Raw genomic sequence first — 22651 nt, forward strand, 5'->3', positions numbered from 1 at the left:
CTAAAAATAAATTAAAAAACCGAATTATATAGGCATTCTCTGTATTTTGCTCAATTTTGCTATGAACCTAAAACTGCTCTTAAAAAAAAAAAAGCCTGGATATTTCCAGGAATTATAGATGGCCCAGTAGAGGTGGGGCACAGTAGATGAGGAAGGGAAGCAAAGGGAAGAAGTAGAATGAGGCTGGAGGGGCAGCCAGGACTTCTTATTCTGTGGGTAGTGGAGAGCCATTGAGAAGCGCTGAGCGAGGAAATGAGGTGACCTGTGTTTTGGAAAGATCGTTGTGGCAGCTATGTGTATGGTGAACTGGGATGGCAGACACGCATAAGAAACGAATTGCAATTACTGGCAGAGTCCAGGCGTGAAACATCACGTTTCTGAACTGGGCAGCAGCAATGGGGCTAGACCTGTGACAAGGAGGCAGAACTCTCCAGAGCTTGGTCCTGATCAGAAGTAGAGGCTGAGAGGAAAGACAGGAGCCCTCTGAGACTGCATGGTTGTTGTGGACACGGTGAATTAGAGGTGCGTTGGGAGAGAACTAATGGAGATGAGCTCCTGACACTTGGATTTATACGACGAGAACTCAGGTGAGAAGTGGCCCAGCCATGGAGGTTGGAAGTGACTTGCCCACGGGTGAAAGGTAAAGCACAGAGTTGAGATCTCTCCCGGGGAATAAGAAAAGAGGAAACCCAAGGGCAGACTGGTAGGGGAGACCAATGTTTCAGAGATGGCAGAAGATCCTACAAAGGAGACAAGTGGCAGGAGGAGGTTCAGGAGGGAAGTAGTGAGTCTCACAGAAGCCAAGGGAGGGAGATGTTTTCCACAGGTCAGTGTCAAGTGCTAGAAAGGAGCTGAGAAAGGAGGGGACTGAACACAGGTGTCTCTGCTACCTTTTTACATGGAATCCAGCCCTTACTTTTTTTTTTTTTTTGGTTGAAGTCCAGTTTTTAAGCAGGTGAATGAATAAGTACTGTGGAATGGGATGATTTTTCAATTTTTGAAGAATATACATTAGAGTTGGAGCAAACAAGAATGTATATTTTACATTCTATACAAACAAATATTTTAAAAATTAATAGTAGATTTCTTGACTTACATTCCGAATAACCTTTTAACAGGATCAATAAGAGAGAACAGTTGAATAAATGATGGTATATTCATACCATGGAATATAAGCCATTAAAAAGAAGGGATCAGAGAGCTATGCTAGCTGACTTCAAGAGAACTGTACGGGGTATTGAGTAAGAAAAATAAGAAACATCAAGTGCCTGCAATATGATCCCATTTTTGACAAAGCAACGACAAAAATCTTATGATTTCTGATTATGATTAGGGAGCATGGAGGAAACCGTGGAAAGACACACGGCCGGGCATGACTTCGTATACGTTACATTTACCTGACCAGGGTAAGGTGGGGGAGAGGGAAAAGGGTGCAGGAAGTAAAGGAGAAAATAAAACAGGACACTAAAAACTATATAAACTTCCATATTTATGCATTTATATAAAACTGTGCATATATAGAAATTACCCCCCAAAATATGAACACACAAAAATGCCTTAACTCAAATCAAATCTGTATTTAGTGACTTGAGTGCTGAAAGTGGCCCTGATCTGGTGGCAGTGGGGGTGAGCCAGCAAGGGGGCCTGGCTGTCCTCCTCCAAGGACCAAGGACTTCAACAGGTGAGGTGACACTGGAGGGCACCTGGGCCACGTGTAGCCGGATGGGAGAAGGAAAAAGGCATCGAGGGTCTCATTTGAATTTAGGGCAAAGTGCAGGGACGAGGCAGGGGTGGGTGGTATTAATAGGAGGACTGAAATTTGAGAATTTATGGGAACAGCAGATCAGAAGCCAAAGTGGGCAAAGGGCTGGAATGGGGATAAAAGAAGTCTGTTAACACAAGCCAGCACAAAGCTGGATGGGATGTCAGACAGGACCAAGGCCGGCACGGACAGGTGACTGGGAGGCCCACAGGAGAGCCCTCAGTTACGGAAGAGAAAACTGAAAACCAAACCATGACATCAAGTACAGGAAAGTTCTTATCAACCAACATACACACTTTTAATTGCAAAAGGTAAAAATTCTGTTACATAAAACTTTGATTTACATACATTCTTTACAAGTTTGCAGACCATTAAGTTATTCTACACTGAACACAAAGTAACAGCTTTTAGACCATTTGGAGCACTTGTGGATGGACTGATGTCCGCCTCCCTCTGCTTACTGGGACCACACAGGATCACAACCCTGGTTCCCACTGCAGCCGTCCCGGCTCCCGTCCCTGCTGATGGCAGGGAAGAGGCTGAGCACCGAGTTCCTGCTTACCTCTGCCTCTCCAGTCTTCTCCCCCAGCCTAGGTGTCTGTTACTAACCCTTCCACAGGAGGGAGGAGGAAGAGACCACAGGCAGCATTTTTCTGAGGGTGCAACTATGGAAAGAAGTTTGGAGGGAAAGTCGCCTACGATGAGGCTAAGGGTTCTCTGGGAATGCCACACGTCTATTAATTCCTGTCATCAATTCTCATAGATAAGTGAGAGTTTGTTCCTGAAAAGAGGGGTTGAAGTTTGAAGGCTGGGACACTGCTGAGCTGTGAGTAAAGGTGGCTTCACAGGTTGACCTCACCTACCCCACAGAGCTGTTATGAGGAACAGAGGTAAGTTAAGCCTGGCACAAAGCTGATGTCCCAACACCACAATTTCTGCTTGAAACTCAAAACTAAACTGGTTTCCCTTCTCTGCACGGGTGCTTGCAGCTGTGGCTCACTCTTGGATTGACGCCGGCTGACTGACAGACACACTAAGGCAGGAGGAATGGCCTGTGGGAAGCCCCAGAATGTCTGGACAGTTCCAGCCTCTGCTTGGAGTTACATAACATTTCTTCTCTCCACTATTTTGAAAAGGTCTGGACATTTCATGGTCTCCAGAGAGGGGAAAATGACAGATGTATTTAGCTCTAATGCTTAAATTATGCAAGGCAAGGAAACCAGACACTAAAAGACCTGGACAACAGACAAGCTGGCTGGAGGGTTTTTCACCAAGGCCAGCACTTAAAGCCACACCGTGCCCAGGGTGGGGGGACTTGGATGTGGTGCATGAAGGCAGAGCACCTGCCCATCTTGTCTGAGATGCTTTTGTGGAAGAAGCTGCTAGATATGGGGAGAGTCGGAGTGAGGAGGCTGGGGATACACATAGCATGTTCCCAGAGCCTCCCATTTTTCATTTGTGACAGGGCTCTTCATAAGCACTCCTGGCCCTGACACCTGTCAGCTCTGTACACAGTATCTGCAGGTCCAAACATGGAGAGAATCTCAAATCAAAATGCTATTTTAAAGCACATCTCTGGCACTCCCTTCCTTCAACCAATTTTAGTGGGTGAAAAGTTAAAAAGTGAAAGTTAGTGAGTGTGGAACTTGTAACTCTGGAGGGTTTTTCCTCCAATAATAGGAGAACTCAGAAGCCTAAATAATTCCTGTTTGATAACTGATTCTCAAAAGGTAGACAAGATCGTCTTTCTCCGTGCAACCAGACTTCCCTTTCTCCTACAACTTGGCCTTCTACTGGGCAAGAATTAGATGAGAAGCAAACATCTGCTTTGGGGTTTGAATTCTGAGAAAACTTTCATCTAGATTATATTAAAATGACTGAGGCCATCACCTGCAGCTAAGGAACTGTTATGTTTTAAAGTAATTGTTCCTACACTGAGGCCTATGCTGGGTTTTGGAAGAAGGGAATAGAAAATCCATAACTGAAAAAACAAGTGATGTAAACTCCAAGGGGACCCACAAGTGGAATTAGGCAGAGTCCTTCTTCTGGTCACACGTCTGGAAACATGTGGTGACGGGAAAATGGCTGAACATAGTTGTGTTCCAGCCACACTCACTCTTAAACAGAGTTCTCAGATGGGGAGGGAAAAAGTGAAAGGCCTTATATAAAAGTCATCTGTTAGATTCTCTCCATTTCTGTCCAAAACAGTTTTGAAAACACACCCTGAAGAGTTCCTGGCTTGGTGACCCTTGTCCCCAGATTCTCCTACCCCAGCTGAAGCACGCCTGGCTCAATTAAAGCCGTATCTTCATTCTTGGGCACCACACTGTCCCGGAGCAGGAAAATAACGCGCTGGGGAACCAGCTGTCTACCGGCCAACAGTTAGCTGTTCTAAGCCCTGGTTTCTTTACTTGTAAAATGAAGATATAACTGTTTTACAGGACTGAGAAAAGATTAAAGGAGATCATGTATATTCAAGACACTCTAAGTTGGAATGAATTGGACAAATGCTGCTATTTCTCTCAGAAAATGAGCCCGAATTTGTCTACTTCATAGACTGTTTCGTATTTCACCAAATAGGCAGATTCTGTTTCCATAAACCATTATTACTTCACTCTCTCCCTTCCCTACTTCTTTTCATAAGCCAGGATAGGTGTTGTGTCTGTCCAATCCCTCACTCCTGGGGACCTCAGGACATCTGGACATAATGCTTCAAATTGGTGCCAAAGCAGCCCTTCTCCCTAGAGGGCTAGGGACATAAGTCTTCGGGGACATGAGTCTCTGCTCTGGGAATCTAAAAGAAAGGGAACCTAACCCATGTGCAGAGGTCACCGCCTTGTTATCTCTTAGTAAACATGCAACAAACTTGTAAGCAAGTCCCTCTGTTTAAAGTAAGCCCTGTGGTTTTGTTCTCACTGTGGTGGTAGAGGTGGGGAGTTGCTCAGATGGTCCCACCAGCCCCCTGATCCTGCTTCCTCATCTTGATGATCCTCTTTTCCATACTGGGGTCATGCAAAGGGACTTTTGCTGCTTCCATGAAGGAGGTGAGAGCTAGGAGAGCAGGGGAAACCCCAAGACACCCTCACACAAAGCCTTGGATAACCAGAAAGGAACTGGCTGGCAACCCCAAGCTATTTCTGTAGGACTGGTCAGTGTAGATTCTGCTTTTCAGAACTGCCTTGAGACGAAGGTGAATTACTTCTCTGTATCCAGTAATTAAGAGCAGAAAACTCTCTGTGGAGAATTTCTCCCCTAATATAAATCTACATTCAATTCTGAACTGGACAGCTTTTAAGTAAAACGAGTAATATACGAACAAAAGTCTCTACTTCTCTGCTGCCACACCATTCTTTATTGAACTGTAGACAGTCAGGGGACCTCCCAGAGGATGCCTCAGAACACCACACATACAAGGGTTTTTCAGTTTTGAGCAGAAGAGGATATTTTATGAAAATTTAAGGTGTGATCAGCCAGAGTGAAATGGGTAAGGAACACAGAGTAATTCATAAAAACAAAACAGAAATTCAACTGTCAAAACAGTTGCTTTGCTCCTAAGGAACCCTCTCTTCCGTTAACCCAAAGGGCCTAATTTAAGAAAACTCTGAGAGGCCTCTAAAGAACTTGTTTACCTATAATCCTGCCCCTTGTGCAGCAGGCGTAAGGACACCGCAAAGGCTCTAAAAGCTTGCACAAAGCTGGCCTCTAAATGATCCCTCTGATTTAAAACCTCTTAAATCATAACTGCTTAGCAGCATGACTTTTATGTGTACAAAAAATTTTGTTTTTCCTGTATTAATTCACATAAGGTGCTGATTCTTTTAAGGAAAAATTCCCTCAGATACAGTCCATCCTAGTTTCATTCAAGCCAGCGGAGGAGGCTCTGAGCACTTCCACCCTGAGCTCTGTGAACCCTCCTTGCCCATTCAAGCATCTGATAATCCCCGCGGTTGCTCATGAGATGTGCAGAGGAACAGGGCCTAGGGGACAAGCTGCAGGGCCACCTCCAAGGATGAAGAGGACTCTGCAAAGAGTCACCACCTCTTCCCTCACCACTGTCTGCCTCTGGCCTGTAACTTGACACAGACACGTCCTGTATCTATTTGATTTTTGCAGTGCTGAACCAGGAGCTGTAGTGTGCTTTGTTTCTTCTTCAACTTGGTGATGGCATGACCAGAAGCCAGATATCTAACAGAGTCAATAAAGGAATAATAAAGGAAAAAAGGAAACAAGAGAAGTGTCCTTATTTACACACTTCAGACATGCAAAAAGCACTTGGGGAAAACGATGAGCATAGTGAACCATCCAATCAAAAGAACACAGTTTCATATTTTCACAAGAAACAAAAACACCTCACCTTGTTTCCCAGTACAGAGAGAGAGATCATTTTGAGACAGAGGATCACACAGTCGCACACCCAGCTGGCCAAGACTTTGGGTCTGGAGCTCCTTCCCCAACCACATTACAACATCGACTTGACACATCTGTAAAACATCTTCCCTGCAGAAAGTCGGACCCTAAAGATCAAACTCGGGGAGGCACCCTGTCCCCAGGCCAGCACTCTAACTCATCCCCCTCTGAAGACATTTGGTAAAAGCAACACAGTTGACAAGAGCAGTGCTGCCTCAGCTGTAAAGGGCTCTGGCCCAGCCAAGGGAGGGGGGCCAGGAGCCCAACTTCTGAGAACCCATCCAGATAGGCGAGGGAGAAGGCAAAGGAGGGGTGTGTGCATAAGAACTTAATAGAATGGAGAAAAATATTACCTTAGGAATTACCATTTCAATTACAATCCTACTCCGACCTGGCATCTCTGAGACTCCAAGAGCCACGGACACTGGGAAAGAAGTACACTTCTTGAGTGCAATTTGAAGTTATTTGATCTTTTTTCACTGGTTCTAGATTCCATTCTGTGTGGGAAATCTCTGACTTCTTTAATCATCCATGGCTTTCCAAAAAAAGTACAGGGTGGTTTGACCAGAAAGACAGGACAGGCAGGTCCACTTGGTTGAGGATGGCTTTGTTGACTGTCCTCTCATCACCAGGGAGCCAGCAGAGGGGATCATGCCATGCAAGTGAGGGAATGTACCGACACTGCTCCCTTCCTGAAGGGCAGCCTTAAGGCTTTGGTGCCAAAAGGCCTGGAAGAGGTCAGTCTCTCACAGACAGGAATTGGCAGTCCTGGCCAAGCAGCTGGGCTGGAAGAGTTGGAAGGGCTGTGCTCTGGCCTTTGCCTCCAGCACACAGCTGGCTCATACACACATGCACAGGGCAGGTAACTAAGTAACCAACCCCTGGAAAGTGGTTTCACGGTTTTTTTGTTTTTATTTCTCCCATTTCAATCTGGTCTTCAGCTCTCAAAGCTCTTCCTCTATAAAGTTCTGTTTCCTATAGTTCTGAAAGGGTGGTTCCATCGCAAATGACCAAAGGCTGGACCCCTCTGGCTATAATGTAGACCTTCCAGTGGGTGGCACCAGCATATCCTTGAAGGGAAACAAGAAAGCATGTGAATTTCAGGGACTGGGCACACCTGAGGGCACAAGCAAGGCAGGTCTGCCAGAGCTGCCCTCGGATTTACCCACAGACTCAGAGGCAATTCTTGCTCGGGGGGTCTTTTAGCTCTTCCTGGCCTAAGTATCTTCAGTTATTATCAGTCTTCTCTGTAACCTGACATCCAATTGGGGCCACTATGAACCAAAGTGCTTCATCACCACTCCTCACCTGGGTAACTGTGAATCATGATTCAGCAGGTTTACAAAGACAGGATACTCTAGATGAGGCTGGTATTGAGCATCACTTCTCAGATTGATCTCACTTTTTTCAGCAAGAAGATAGGACGGGTTCTGGGGAGGCACTAGGACACCCTATACAACTCTCCTGAGGTTATCTATAATATGGTCTCATTAGAGAACATTCAGGCTAAGCCAAACCACTATTTCCTAAATTGTATTCTGCAAACAGCAGTGCCCCATAAGACAGTCCAATAAAAATGGATTCCCTGGTCAGGCAAATTTGAGAAACACTGGGTCCCTCCAAGGCCTTTCAGAGCCTTTTGTACACTAATGTGCACTGTGTTTTGACAAGACAGGCATTTTCCAAAGTCAGTAACTCAAGAGCCCTATTTGCTAAGGGTCTTTCTAAGGGGCTCCTGTTTGCTCCCCAGTGTCATATGTGATCTGAAGAATGAACTGGGAAACACTGTGACCTGTATTACCTGAGTGACAGGAATAGGCTAGGAAGGTAAAGTTAAAAACTTTAATACTTCAGTAATGTCCTGATGGAGAATTTTCTAGAGAATGATATACACTACCCATCTTTAAACTGAGAGAGCACTGAACAGAATTTAACTTCTGCTTGGTGACTCCAGGAAGGTCACTATGACCGATGACTCTACAATCATGGCAGATGTGTGGCTCACTAGCGTCAGCCTCTGGTGTCTGACACCCATGCCATTCTTGAAAACACCTCCCTTCACAGGTTTTCTGGTGATGTCTAACTCTATCCCCTTCCCCTCAACCTTCACAGGACAATAATTATTTTGTCAAAAAACACAGAACCTACTGGTCACAGTGTTATTCTTAAGGGTCTCTCAGGTGCAGGAGCTGCCATCTGTCCCACAACCACTAAATTATTATCCTCCCTCCAATCTCAGGCTCTGCTTTCCTGCCCTCATTTTTAACTGTGGCCATTGCTTCTACTTCTACCCCTGCTTCAAGTGCCCACTGTTCTCCCTGGCACCTCCTAGTCCTATTTTCTCCCAACTTGCCCTTTTCCTCACGTTCTATTCAGTCTCCACACCTTCTTGACACTCCTGTCAAGTGCTGGCCTTTAAGGACACTGCCAACCACTGGGCTCCTTTCCTTCTGGTCAGCAAAGTGGGCAGTCACAGCACCACGTGTATCCTGCTCTGGATTTTAGGCTATTCTGGACCAGCCACACCAGCCTTTGATGCGCAAAGCTTCTTTGATCATTGCCAGGCATCCATTTTTTTTCCTTTTCCCCTAATTCTATAATTAGCATCCTGGATGCTTGTGGAAGCTGAAAACCTGGAATTTGGAAAACTAAAGTGTTTCTGTAGTTGTCTGAACTGTCAGGCATTTGTACAACATATGACAGATACGTTTTCAAGCACAACTACACACTCCAAACGCACAGTGCCATACAGACTTGTGCAATAGTCATGTCTCCTGGAAGCGTCACTCCACTACAGGAAGACAGGTTCAGAATAACTTCCACACAAGAATCCTCTTTTGTGCAGTAATTCTCAAGGGCCAGGCCAGCTGTGTTCCATTACTGGTTAATGCTTAATTTGTGCATTATTTTTATTTTCTTCATTTCTAAATGGAAATAGAAGTTATGTAACTTGGACGAAATTTTGGCAGTTTGCAGTCTGCACCCTACCTCCAAATGAGGTGAGAGGTTTCCAGGGACTGGGGGCTTCTTGAATGGATAAAATTAAAAGAAATCAACTGGAAAACCAGTCTGGGTTCTGCCAGGGACTTCAAGGCTCCCCCAGGTTTTGTGAGGCAAGAAGAACGAGGGCAATGGTGATGCTTGCTGATTTATTTACTTCTGCCAAGAAAATTTTACTGTCAAATTGATTTCTACTGACAGCAATTGATTCAAACCTATTTCTTTGGAACGGATTTTTAGAATATGAGGCACAGAACAAGTCACAGTTGGGAAACCGTGGAGCCAAGGGTGAGTCATGACTGTGAAGCTGTGACTTGGCTGTGGGATCCACGTGAAAGGTAGTATTTCTTTGTGTGGCTGTTGCCTTTACATACTGCTTGCATCGTTTTATTACCAAATGGGAACAGAAAGGGATTCCTGGAATCTGAATTTTGCCTCCTCTGGTTCAGCTCTGTTAAAGGAGACACTTATGACTGATGTTTTGCCTAACGGATGGTGGGACCTTGGGGTGGTCACCTCTCCTCTCTGGGTCTCAATCTCCTTATCTGGAAAATAAAAAATTACTCTAAATATTTTCCATAATTCCTGCTAACGTGAAATCTCTAAGACCAACGGACACATGCATTGTAAATGTGCATACATTTCTCTTTGCTACATTTTCTTATTACTTGTCCCATTTAAGCATTAAGTGTTGATCCTGTTAATAAAAGAATGTTTTTTTTTTGACTCTACTCAATGAATCTCTGTGAAGGCAATATTCAATTTTTAGAATTTTTTTGAGTGATAAATTAAAAAGATCCTGCCCTCCGGAGGCCCCACCTACCGATATCCCCTGGCTCTAGTGGCATTGCCACGGACTGGCAGTGTCTTCGGCACTGGAAGGGAGGGATGAGCTGCAACATGGCCTCGCCGCTGCCCATGGTAAACAGGTCATGCATCCTATGCAACTGGAGGTAAAAACAGGGGGGAAGAAAAGGAAGGAAAAGAAAACAAGATAAAACCCAGGGATGTGGGAGATTAATACACAAAAATCCTTATACGTAAGGCTCTGAGTTTCCTAGCAGCCTAAGCAAGAGGAAGCAGAACCAATAACACAAGCACGATTATGTCCAAAAGACAAAAACAAACTAGTTTCTCCTAAGCATGGTGTCTCCTGGTACTGAGACAAGGGTAAAATTTCTCCTGCAATTTCTCCTAAAGAGACATTGTGTAGTTTCATAGGCAACATCCTCAGTACCAGCCCTGTGGCAGAAATGGCACGAGCTTCATAATTCACAATGATTTCTAGCCATAGTTTCAAAGCAGGCCAAAGGCAAAATATCTAATTGTATTTTAACAAAAGTCTAGTAGAGGCCAACACATGATAGTCTAAGTATGCAATCTTCTGAATGTCTGTTTTGATCCAGATAGATGGTCTGCATATCCTTTGGGCAATGTTCATGGAAAACTATTTCTTACTGCCAGGCTTCTGATGAAAATTGAACTGCAGCAAGTTTAATTTTACACTTTTGGGCAAGACTCAGGTGAGCAGGTACATCATGACACTGATTAAAAACTAATGGCAGTGAGATCAGCCTCTGATTTTGAAAACCAAGGAGACAACCAGGATATACACCTGCACAGGTAATGATGGCACTTCTGAGGGCATGGCTACTGCCACCACCAGGCATTAAGTGCAGCCTGCTGTGTGCCAGGCAGAGCTGTGAACTCTGGGGTTGGGGTGGGGCAGGGAGTAGAGATAAAGGGAAAGGTTGGTCTTGCTCAGGCTTCTCTTCCTGTCCTAGATGGTGAGAGATAACCCCTAGGGCCTCCCCTTCCCTCCCCTCTTCCCCCCTCCTCCCAGCCCCTGCCCTTCAGGGAAATCCTTTAGATGCCTTTATAAATCAGGAGTCAGGACCCCCTAGACCCCATCCTAGTTTTCTCTTCACCACTTGGGGCCTCCAGAGCCTTCTCCTGCACCCAACCTTGGTCTCTCTGCTGCTCCCACAGGCCCCAGCCATGACTCTGTGTCCACGAAAACACTAGAGTCATTTCAATTGCTGTTGTAGTGACAGGAGGACTAATGTCTTGAGCTGGCTGTGACTGACAGAACTAATACTGGCAGAAGTCCTGACAACTGCAGTCTTGAAAAAAACCCCAAAATCAAAAACAAGCAGATGTATCTGTTTCATATAGGCCTGAGAGAGGGTGGGACCATGTTCCTCCACACCCAGGATGAGAAGAAACAAGACAACAGGATGGAATGGGACAGCCCTGGGCAACACTGTGGAGTGGGTAAAGCGGGCCTCAGAGCCCTTCACCTCTTCCCCCAGGGTCCCTCAACAATCCCCACTGCTTATCTTCTATTCCAAGGCTGCCTCTTGGGTCCTGGGCCCACAGACATGTGACTCTGCCAGGGTCCAGGGCCCAGGGATGTGGATAAAGGGTGGAGTAACAAGGCTGTGGAGAAAGGAGAGCTTGGGCCAGGGTGGGGAACAGATGCTCTAAGAAACCAGACTCCCAGGATTTTTGCCTATTTGGGCCACTCCCCTTCCCAAAACATCCTTGAGAACCACAACAAGATGACTCTGATAGACGTCTGAGGAACTTTGTATTTACCCCTTTGGCTGGGCTCCTTGGTGTCCCTGTTAAGCAGACTGGTGAAATTAATTTAAGATTCAAGTGGGAAAACCCAAGATAAAGGCCCTTGCCCAGAATTATATGATAATTACGAAGATGAAATCACATTAGGGCCTCGAGTTCTAGCTGAAGACAGCAGGATAAACGCCTTTAAAATCCGAGGCAGGAGCCCAGCACCTCCACCCTACAGCTGGCAGACAGAAGTTCTTACTTCTAGACAAAATGATTGTTTTTAAAGGCTTTGAAATTCTTTTAACACAATTCAGCAAATTTGGAGCCAAACAATAGTCAGCAGGTTGAAGACATAACCCAGAGTTGGTAGGGGTCACAGTTCAGCAAGTTTAAATTTTTTACAAAGCAAAATTCATCCTTTTAATTATTCCAAACCATCCAGGCTCAAAAACCTCCCTCAGGAATGAGACTCAAAAAAGAGCAATTGAGAGAAAAGTAAACAGACACAAAAACAAAGCAGCTTTGCCCAGTCCGCTGGCCCCAGAGACATAAATGTGGTCTCTGGGTACCTGGCCACAAACTAGGTGAGTAGCACTGCCACCCAAACTGGACTGTCTGCCTTGGGCACGTGCCTGCCAGCTCTTCTGTCCCCAAACCTCTTCGTGCTCCCAAGCTTTTTGCTTTTCCAGTTCTCTGTCTGAGGTTTCTCATTCGTTTATCTCTAGGAAAAGCCAACCTGGCAGTGGACAGTGGGGAGAGCCCTCCTATTAACTTGCTGAGTCCTTGGGCAAATCATTTAATCTCTCTGGGACTCAGTTTCCTTAGCTATAAAATGAATAAGTTGGACCATTCATATGTAGTCTGCCTGCTTACTTCTTTGAGGTAGGGAAGTCAAAATTTCCTACCTTACTCCCCACAATAGGCTCTGGTTGAAGAAGGAAGCACTTTTGCAAGGAGGCTTCTTTTGGAAATGGCAGGTAGGTGAAAACAGGAAAAAGCTCACGTAAAATGTGTGATCTGTTCAGAGGTCTTCTCCTGTAAAATGTGCGAAAGAGAAAAAGGTAATTAAACTGGGCAAGCCAGCCTAACTCCATGACTAGCAAAGAGCTCGGCAAGGGTGGGAAAAATGTGGGCGGTGGAAGAAGAGGGAAAAATCTCAGGACAGTATCTGAAGTACTAGGTCCACGAAGAAGAGTCATGCCAAATCAATTAACTGTAACATGCACACACACACAAACTCTACAGCCGCGATTTGTCCATGTGGGTGGGAGTGTTTATAAAATCCAGCTAAAATAACATATAGAGGAAGAAAAGAAATACTCCATTCATTCCATCTTGGAAAAGAGGCTGAAGTAACAGCAGGCGAGGCGAAAGAGGAGAAGGGAAGAAAGGGTGAAAATCGTGAACCTTCTGAGGTGGAGCAGCACGCAGTGGGAAACCCGATTAGCTTGTTAAACCCAGTATTTGATCATGCAGATAATTGGCAAATTTAAAGAAAGGCAGAAGCACTGAGAAATTATCTAACACAAGGCCTGAAAAAGCAATTTTAATTCTCTTTGGAATGGTTCTAGAAGGAAACTGACCTTTCTTTTCTTTCTAGAGAGCAACTTTCACCCCAAGAAATGGACCATGTTTTCTATGGGACACAGGAAGGAACAGGGAGAAAGACCTGGGTTTCAATCCTGGCTGAGTGACCTTAAGCAAGGTAATTAACCTCTCTGATTCCAACTTTTCTGATATGAAAAATGACAATGATAATTCCTACTTCCCAGAACTATTATGAGTATCACCAGTGAATAACAGACACAAAACACCTGCCTGGCACAAACAAGTGCCAAGAAATGTTTCCCTTCTATTCTTCATGCTCTCTCTGCCGTCCTCAATGCGCAGGACTCATTCAGCATAAACGCAAATGCTAAACACGTACTCAGAAGTAAATTATGATCATATTAGGCAATCTCGGTGCCCCTCTGGACACACCTCTTCGGCTCATCCCCTTTATCTCTCATCATTGGTTTTTCAACAGTGCGCTCCTCAGTATCATCTGACTTGAAGGGTGTACTGTAAAGTGCTCACACAGTGCCAGGCAGAGCGGAGTCTCATTGGTGAGTACTGTTTTGACATTTGGTCTGTACCCTTTCTACACACAGGCAGGCTGAGCGCCCCTTTCCACACTCACCAGGGATAAGGAAATGGGAACCATCTTTCTGGAAAGCAGCGCCACCACTTGATGAAAAATCCTTCGGTGAAGCCTTCTGTCACCTCAGGGTACTGGCACGAAAAACGCTGAAGCTCCTCAGACGACAAGGGCTGTCCCGTCTTGGCAAGGTGGAAAACAAAGTGAAACAAAACAACACGGAACTACTTATCAGGAACATCACAGAACTCGATGTTTTCTAGCCATTAAATGGGCAGTCAATCAGTGGGGGAATCAGCCTTCTTGCTCACCTTGATCACCAGAGGATGGAGTCTCTCAAATTTTCTGGGGCTATCTTCCAGGAGCATTACCTTGAGGGGTAACTTCTGGGCACAGCCAGTACAGTTGGCAGGGATGGGGTCCGACTCATTCTGCTCACAGTCATTTGTCCACCAGGGGTCAAAATCTGAGAGAGGAAGGGAAATGGAGAAAGCAGATACAGTGGGTAAATTCAGTAGCCCCAGCAATGGAAGCAGAAAGATATAAGAATAATTTTTAAAAGCTAACAATGATAAGCACTGGTGACTTCTGAAAAGATATATATGAAATAAGTTAGCCTCAGAGAAGGGAACAGAGGGCTCACGGGGCAGAGGCAGAAAGAGAGGTACTTTTCTCTGTACACTCTCCTAGAATTTATGGAAAATATATTTTTTAACATGTACATGTATCTCCTAAGTCAAATCAGCAATTAAGTTGAAGAGCTGGAGAAGATACGTTCAACGACATGGGGTTGGAGACGCAGTTGTTCTACTGTTTTCTATCCTGTGACCCACAGTCTGAACCGGCTACAGCAGATGGGGAAGGGGCAGGAAGAAAGGTGGTCCACTGTCAGTGATGAGCCCATCTGCACCCTAGACCTTGGGTTCACAAGTACAAATGGAGTCCAGGATGGCTCTGGGAAGGAAGAGTGAGAAAAGGGTACAGAGAGAAGGGGTGGAGAGGAGACAGGACTTCTCAGGGGCCCATTTTTGGAGTAAAGTGAATGGCACCTGCTGGATAGCACTGTCCCAGCTCACAGAGGGACGGGGCTACAAACCATGGCTTCTACCCACAAGGACTGTGCTCGCTGGCTCCGCCACACCTTTCCCTGGCTGGTTCTTCTCTGAGCGGTTGGCTCTGTTTCTACATAGTCCTTCTCAGTTTCTCTGTGTTCCTTCCCTCCGAGACTATTCTGTTCATAATATTATTGAATTATTTCTTGTTTTCTTTCTGTTCCACTCTGGGTTTCATCTGTGTTTTCTGAGATATGTGTTTGTGATAAACTCTAATTTGAATCCAAAGTATCACCAGATGGTTTCTGATTAAAACCCAATGGAAACCAAATCAGGAGAGAGCCTAGAACAAAAGACAACAGACAACTAAACGTGGCCAAAATGAAGTCAGTTCTGTAAACCAATAAACACATGTGGAAATTAACTCTTAACCACAAAACATTTTCTGTAGTCAGTAGTAGGCAGCAGTAGTGGAGTGTAAGAAGTCCTCATCGGGGAAGGGCTGTGTTTGCTCCCAGCACATCTCCTGAGCACCCTCCAGGCACCCTCCATCTCTTGCAGACAGAACCTATTTCCTTGAGGCAGCTGCCACCCACCCTTCTCACTCGCCTTGGCCCACAGGCAGAGTATCAACTAGAGGACTACACACAGTGTAGTACACATAGTGCTCACAACGAACCTCCAGGGGCAGCCCTTTAGTGGCATCTGTTTCAGTGGCACACTGAGGCTGCAAAGTTATGCTTTTTTCTTTTCCTTCTGGAATATTTTCAAATGTTCCTTATTAGAGGTCAACTATGATAAATTCTTGCCAAAATACAAGAATTCTGGGTAACAGACATACCATGAGGCATAAGTAATCATAACGACATGTTACAATTACATAGCATTTCAGTTTCCAAGGTACTTGTGAGGGAGGGGAAAGAAAACTAACATGCTAAGTGCCAAGCCTGATGCTAGTCATTTTCGCAGGTTATATATCATTTATTTTTTACCATGTAATTATTGATGAGGCATTGCTATTCTAATTTTACAGATGAGAAAACTGAGAGAGGCCACAGGAATTACCAAGGCGCCAGAGTGTGGTGGGAAGAGCATGGAGGATGCGGTGGGGTGAGGGATAAAAGGACAGAGGCTGCCAAGGAAGACTGTGATGAGGGCTTCTGTAGTTTCCTTCTAGGAAGGTTATTTTGGGTTGTGATTCAGGTGCCCTGGAAGAGAGAGGCTTGGAAGAGGAAGACCTGGTTGTATTTTGTTTTTGTCCCTTTTTTGGGGAGGGAGGAGTTGTACTATGATGAGAGGTGAAATATAATTAGAGTCTAAACTGAGGCAGTGGGCTTGGGAAGAAAGGGTGATTCCAGAAGCAGTGATGACACAATCTATAGCTCTAAGCAGCACTGCAGAGAACCTCTGTGCAGGCTGAGATGGAACCAGAGCTCCTCACCTAAGGCAGCACCAGCACAGGAGACACTGGAGGTCTGCATGTATTTATTACCACATTTTCTCCACAGAAAATGTGTCATGTTCCAAAAGAACCAATTAATTATGATGATTTCCCCAGGAGATAAGAGTAAAGTGTCAGGAGCAAGTCTTCTAATTTACACAAAGGTGCTTCATGGGCTAGGAGCAGGCAGTTCTGGACCTAAGAGGACCAAGAGATCATTTTAACTGTAACTTATTTCAGTTTTATTCTGAGCTTTAGATAGCTTTGGGATTTCCAGGTAGAGATGTTTTGAAAAGCAAGTGAAGTGAAGAAAGCCCAGGGAAGAAAAATCAAGAAAGGAAAAGAAAACAAGAAAAGAGAATTTAATAATGTGGCAGAACACAAGATAGAGATCTCTAGACATGTAAATATCAAGTGTTCTTATACTACTGGCCATAATCATTTAAAAACTGAAATGGAAAAATGACTTAATTCATAATAGCTGACAATAAATTTAGCATGGAAGATAAAACTATAAAATTTTACTGAAGAACGCAAGACCTGAATAAATAAACATATCATACCATGATCCTGGATGAGAAGGCTAAATATGTTAACGATGTCAAGTCTATGCAGAAACACACACACACACATATATAACACCCATATATATAAATTTAATATGACTTGGATAGAATCCCATCAGAGTTTCTTACTGGTGACAGTGGGGATAGGGTGGGGCTGTGACAACTGCATTCTAAAGTTCATCTAGAAGAGAAAATATGTGAGAAAAGCAACAGGTAGCAATCCACTCCCTGCCAAATTAACAATGGGAAATATTTAAGTGCCAGAAGGCATCCTGGTAATACAAATGAATTATGAAGTATGGTCATTGCTTAAAATCAATAGAGGATACTCCCTTCAGGAGTACAGAAAGAGTTAATATATTAAGAGCCTTATATGGTGGACACTGGGCACATGGGGGACCTGTAGACCCTCACCTCTGACCACTCCTGGGCCACTGGAGGGCTTGTGCCTCTCTTTGTGCTGGGCGTGAGGAGGGCAGGACCGGAGGGAAAGAGCATTGTTTCGCTCTGTGTATTTAATACATTTTCTTAAAAACAGCTTTATTGAGATTTAATTCATGTATCATAAAATTCATTCATTTAAGGTGTACAATGCAGCAGCTTTCAGTATATTCAGAGTTGTGTAACCAACACCATTATCTGATTTTAAAACATTTTCATCACCCTAAAAAGAAACCCTGTACCTATTAGCAGTCACTTCCCATTCTAACCCCTTTCCCACCAGCCCTAAGCCACTTTCTATGGATTTCACTCTCTATGGATTTCCCCTTCTGGTATTTCATATAAGTGGAATAATGTAATATATGGTCTTTTGCGTCTGGCTTCTTTAATTTAGTTTCCAAGGTTCATCCATGTTGTAGCACCTGTCAGTTCTTCATTCTTTTCTATTGCTGAGTGCTATTCCATAATAAGGATACACTACATTTTGTTTATTCGTTCATAAGATGCTGGACACTTGGGTTGTTTCTACTTTAGGGCTGTTATGAATAATGTTCTATGAACACTTGCATACAAGTTTTTGTGTGGGCTTATGTTTTCAGTTCTCTTGTGTGCATTCCTAGGAGTAGAATTACTAGGTCATTTGGTAACTCTATGTTTAGCTTTTTGAGGAAATGCCAAACTGTTTTCCAAAGCAGCTGCACTATTTCACATTCCAGTCAGTAATGGATGAGGGTTCCAATTTCTCCACATCCTCACCAACACTTCTTACTGCCTTTTTTATTACAGCCATACTTAGGTAGGTAGGTATCAGGTGGTTTCTCACTGTGGTTCTGATTTGCATTTCCTTGATGGCTAACGATGCTGAGCATCTTTTCATGTGCATATCAGCTGTCTGTATGTCTTTTTTGGAAAAATGTCTATTCAAATCTTTTGCCCATTTTTAATTGGGTTATTTGTCTTTCTATTATTGAATTGTAGGAGTTGTAGATAATAAATTCTTGAAAAAGAAAAATAATGAGAGACTTGCTTTAACCCGATAAAAAAAATTAGTAGCATTCTATAAAGCTATTATAATTAAAATAGTACAGCCAATCCTTATTATTCACAGATTCTTATCTATGAATTTGCCGACTCCCTACAATTTATTTGTAACCTGCAAATCAATACTGCTGGTGCTTTCACAATACCAAGTGACAAATCCCAGCTGAAGTGGAACAAGGCAACTGTTCTGTCTTTTTGTTTCACCTCTCATACTGTAAATAAGTGTCCTGTTTGCTGCCTATTTAGTGCCACTTTTTTTTTTTTTTTGGTATTTTTCTTGGTGACTTTGCTGTTAAAAGTGGCCCCTAAGGGAGGCTGTGTGCTTAGGGGGTCAGAGGGTATATGGGAACTCTCTGTACTTTCCTCTCAATTTTTCTGTGAATGTAAAACTGCTCTAAAAATAGTTTATGAATTTTAAAAAATGACCCCCAAGTATAGTGCTGAAGTACTACCTAGTGTTCCTGAGTGAAAGAAGGCTGTGATGTACCTTACAGAGAAAATACATGTGTTAAATAAACTTTTTTCAGACATGAGTTACAGTGCTGACTGTGAGTTCAATGTTAATGAATCAAAATATCTTTTAAATAAGGTGTCTTTAAACAGACACATACATAAAACAAGGTCATGTATTGATCAGTTGATGAAAATGTAGCCAGAGGCTCTCTGGCTACAGAACCAAACTCTGTATTTCCCCTGGGGACAATGGGTCAGTATTCACTAATTCAGTGTTTACAGGAACTTTATAGAACAAAACTACAGCAAATAATGAGAATTAACTGTATGTTCTTACAAGGAACAGATAAAAAGCTTAATAAAACACAATAAAGAATGTGGCAACAGATCTAGTATATATACATATGAGAATATTTACTTTGTGATTAAAGGTCAATTTTGATTCAATACAGGATGGATCCAGTAAATGATATTGGGACAAGTGGCCATCTATTTGGAAGAAAACAAAGTATGCTCCCTATCCTTCAGTATGCACTGAAAAACATTCTAGATAAATGGATAAAACAAATTTTAAAAATATTAGAGAAAAATATGAGATGATTTTTTTAAGTCTGGGAGCAAGAAAGGTTTCCTAAGCAAGACATAAACCAAGATGTCATAATGGAAAAAAATGGACAGATTCAGCTAATGTTTGCATATTAAGAGGCAAAGAATTAATACCTCTAATATATAATAAACCCTATTTGATCAAAAATTTTAAAAGGGCAAAGAAATATGAACAAGTAATTCACAGAAAAATAAACATAAATGGCCTGAAAAAAACATGAGAAGACATCCAACCAACTCCACTAATAACCACAGAAATGCAACTTAGAGGGAGATACCATTTTTCAGTTTTCTGACTGGCAAAACAATGACAATATCCAGTGCTGATGATCAGCATATGCTTTAATGAAAGTTACACATTGGTGTAAGTTTATGAAGATAATTTGTTAGTATTTATTGAAATATAAAATGTGCATGCCCTTTGACCCTGTTACTCTACTTTCAAGAATCCATCTTATAGAAATAATCGTATGTGTATATAAAAATAAGTTTATATGAATGTCCCAAGTCCTTTTTTTAAATAATAGCAAAAAATCTAGAAATTGTTAAATAATGGAATACTCACAGAATGGAATAATATGAAATCCCGAAAAATGTGTATACTGGGTTGAACAGTGTCCTCCCTAAAATTCAAGTCCCTCTGGAACCTCAGAAAGTGACTATATTTGGAAACAGGGTCTTTACAGATATAATTAATTAAGGTGAGGTCATACTGAAGTAGGGTGGACCCTAAATCCAATCTAAACGGTGTCCTTATAAGAGGAGAGGACACACAATGACCCATAGAGGGAAGATGGCCATGTAGAGATGGAAACCAGAGTTAGGCTACTGCAGCTAAGAAATGTCAAGAATTGATGGCAACCACCAGAAGCTGGAGAGGCAAAGAAGGATTCTTCCCTAGAGCCTTTGAGAGGGAGTACAACCCTATTAACACCTTGATTTTGGACTTCTCACCTGTAAAACTGTGAGAGAATGAATTTCTGTTGTTTTAATCCACCTGGTCTGTGGTGCTTTGTTATGGCAGCTTTAGAAACTAATACAATATGTCTAGCCAAAAATATGTTCATAAGCCCTGTCTTGTGTGTGTAAACCAAAAGTATTTTATATTTACAGATATTAAGTATATCTATCTGTACAGCCAGGGACAAATTCAGAAGGATGTATATCAAATTATTACCAGTGGTTGCTTGGGTGGAAGAGTTAGATGGATAGAGGTGAGAAAATTTATATACTTCAGAAGTGTATTTTTAAAAATCAACATCTTACACCTCTCTACTGTCTTCGTATGTGTTTTATGTATTTTCCAAAAAAAAAAAAAAAAAGTCTTTGGAGACCATGAAAACTCAAGCTGAGAATATTAACATTTAGTGTAGAGTTAAGTCATCTTGGAAGACAGGCCCTGTGGCCAGGCTGGTGGCCAGCAAAGGGGGAGGGGAGGATGAAAAAGGATCACTGGAATGGGGTAGTTTATATCATCCATCTGAATTAGGGGAGCCCTCACTTCAGGAGGAAGAGCTACTTTTGATTTCTCTGCAGCCTTCATCATCAAGGTAGGTAAAGAATGTACCTACTTGGTGGGAAGGGACTGAGGAAACACCAGATAGTGAAGTGTCTGGGAGCGGGGGCAGCGCACACTTGGGGTTCTTTCTCCACTTCTCATAGAATTTCCAAAACAAAGGGAGAAATGCCTAGACTTCAACTTGCGCCTCCATCTATCTGAGAAGCTTTAATCTGATTTGTTCTCTATACAACTGGCTGCAGACAACATACCACAGAGTGAGCAAAATCCCATCCTAGAAAACAGCCAACAGCACACAGCAGACCATCCCATGCCATCCCAGTCCACAGCTTTTCTTCAATTATCTAAAATGCTGCATCTCACTTTTTTCTAGTCCTCCACTGTTTCTATCCACCCTTTCTGCAGCACCAGACAGAAAGCCCAGTGGAAGCCGGAGAGCAACTTCCTAACTTTCTTTTGATTTCTAAGGCTTCTTTACTCCGGATAGCCTCCTTATACTAGCTATTTTATCCTAAAAAAAGAAAAAAAAGGTGTGACAGAGAAGTGAAACTCCACAGGTAAGAATTCAATAAAACCCATGAACTGTATTCCAAATTCTCACTGATTATAGAATCATTTTGCTGTTTGAGATATCAAAAACAGTCTCTTAGAAAAAACACAGCCTTGAAGTTAAGAAAGGCAGAAACTGTAACTTCCCAGCCTTCTCTGAAGTTTGGGCACTCTGCAGAGAAGCGGTGAGCCAAGGCCTGTCAGGAGGCTTCCTGGTGCCTGAGAGTTGTTTACAAAGAAAATGCACTCAGGCTGGCTCGCTGTGGACAACAATAACATACCCTGGAATTCTGAGTGGAGAGAGTCTTTTTACACAGATTAACCTGGCAAGAGGAAAAAAAAAAGATTTATTTCCAGGACCAAAAAAAACCCTCCCACTGGTTGAAAAGGATAGGGAAGAAGAAAGGTACAAAGCCAAGACTAGCTCCACAAAAGCAGAGGGACTGTCTGTTTTGTTTGCTGTTGTGTTGAGAACAGTGCCTGGTGTACAACAGGGTCTCAATACACATTCACTGAATGAATGAATGAAATCTTGACTTTTTGGAAGCTTTACCAATAGGATTAGGTCCATGGGGAGAAAATTCAAACAAGTAATCTGAATTTGGAGAAACCTCAAAATAAAGATTAAATAAATATAACCTCATGATTTCTTATATTAGATTTCTCATATTAGAAACGTGCCCAAGAAAAGCCTGCAAAGTCCACGACAGAGTTTCTGTGACTTTGGTGTGTGCTCAGTATTTAATCAGGCTACTCTCCAGCAGTTTGTTTTGCTTAGCACTTCTAGCATCCTAGGCATAAGGCAGGGGTGAAGTCTTCATGGTGGAGGCGCCCATGGCCAGGTCCCCTGCATGGGTGGCAGCAGGCCTGGAGCCACTTTCATACACTATAGGGATGGAAGGAATCCATGAAATCATTTTGCCCACAGGTTTGCCTTTAGGAAGCAAAGTGTTTGAACCATTCCAAACCACAGAGTCCATCTATTTTTATGAATTCTCCTTGTATAAAAATTTATCTCTAAATGTGAAACTTCAGGTAAGATAGTCAACCTCCATGCACATCAGTTTCCTCATCTTTGAAATGGACATAAAAATGTTAACTACCTT

General features: G+C 43.1%; 1 protein-coding gene across 5 annotated transcripts in view; it reads right to left on the bottom strand.

Moving 5' to 3' along the window:
* Positions 1–7058: 7058 nt before the first annotated feature.
* Positions 7059–22651, bottom strand: part of C20H6orf89 (chromosome 20 C6orf89 homolog) — a 32190-nt gene continuing 16597 nt past the window's right edge. For all 5 annotated transcript variants that reach the window (XM_072945098.1, XM_072945097.1, XM_006202057.4 and 2 more), the window contains 5 exons: positions 14189–14343; positions 13920–14059; positions 12646–12775; positions 9993–10116; positions 7059–7239 (listed from right to left, as the gene is read on the bottom strand). In XM_072945098.1, the coding sequence (XP_072801199.1) occupies positions 7145–7239; positions 9993–10116; positions 12646–12775; positions 13920–14059; positions 14189–14343 (644 nt within the window). In that variant the 3' untranslated portion in view covers positions 7059–7144. The remainder of the gene's footprint in view (positions 7240–9992; positions 10117–12645; positions 12776–13919; positions 14060–14188; positions 14344–22651) is intronic.

This window comes from Vicugna pacos, chromosome 20 (assembly GCF_048564905.1).
Source record: "Vicugna pacos chromosome 20, VicPac4, whole genome shotgun sequence".
Classification (NCBI taxonomy): Eukaryota; Metazoa; Chordata; class Mammalia; order Artiodactyla; family Camelidae; genus Vicugna; species Vicugna pacos.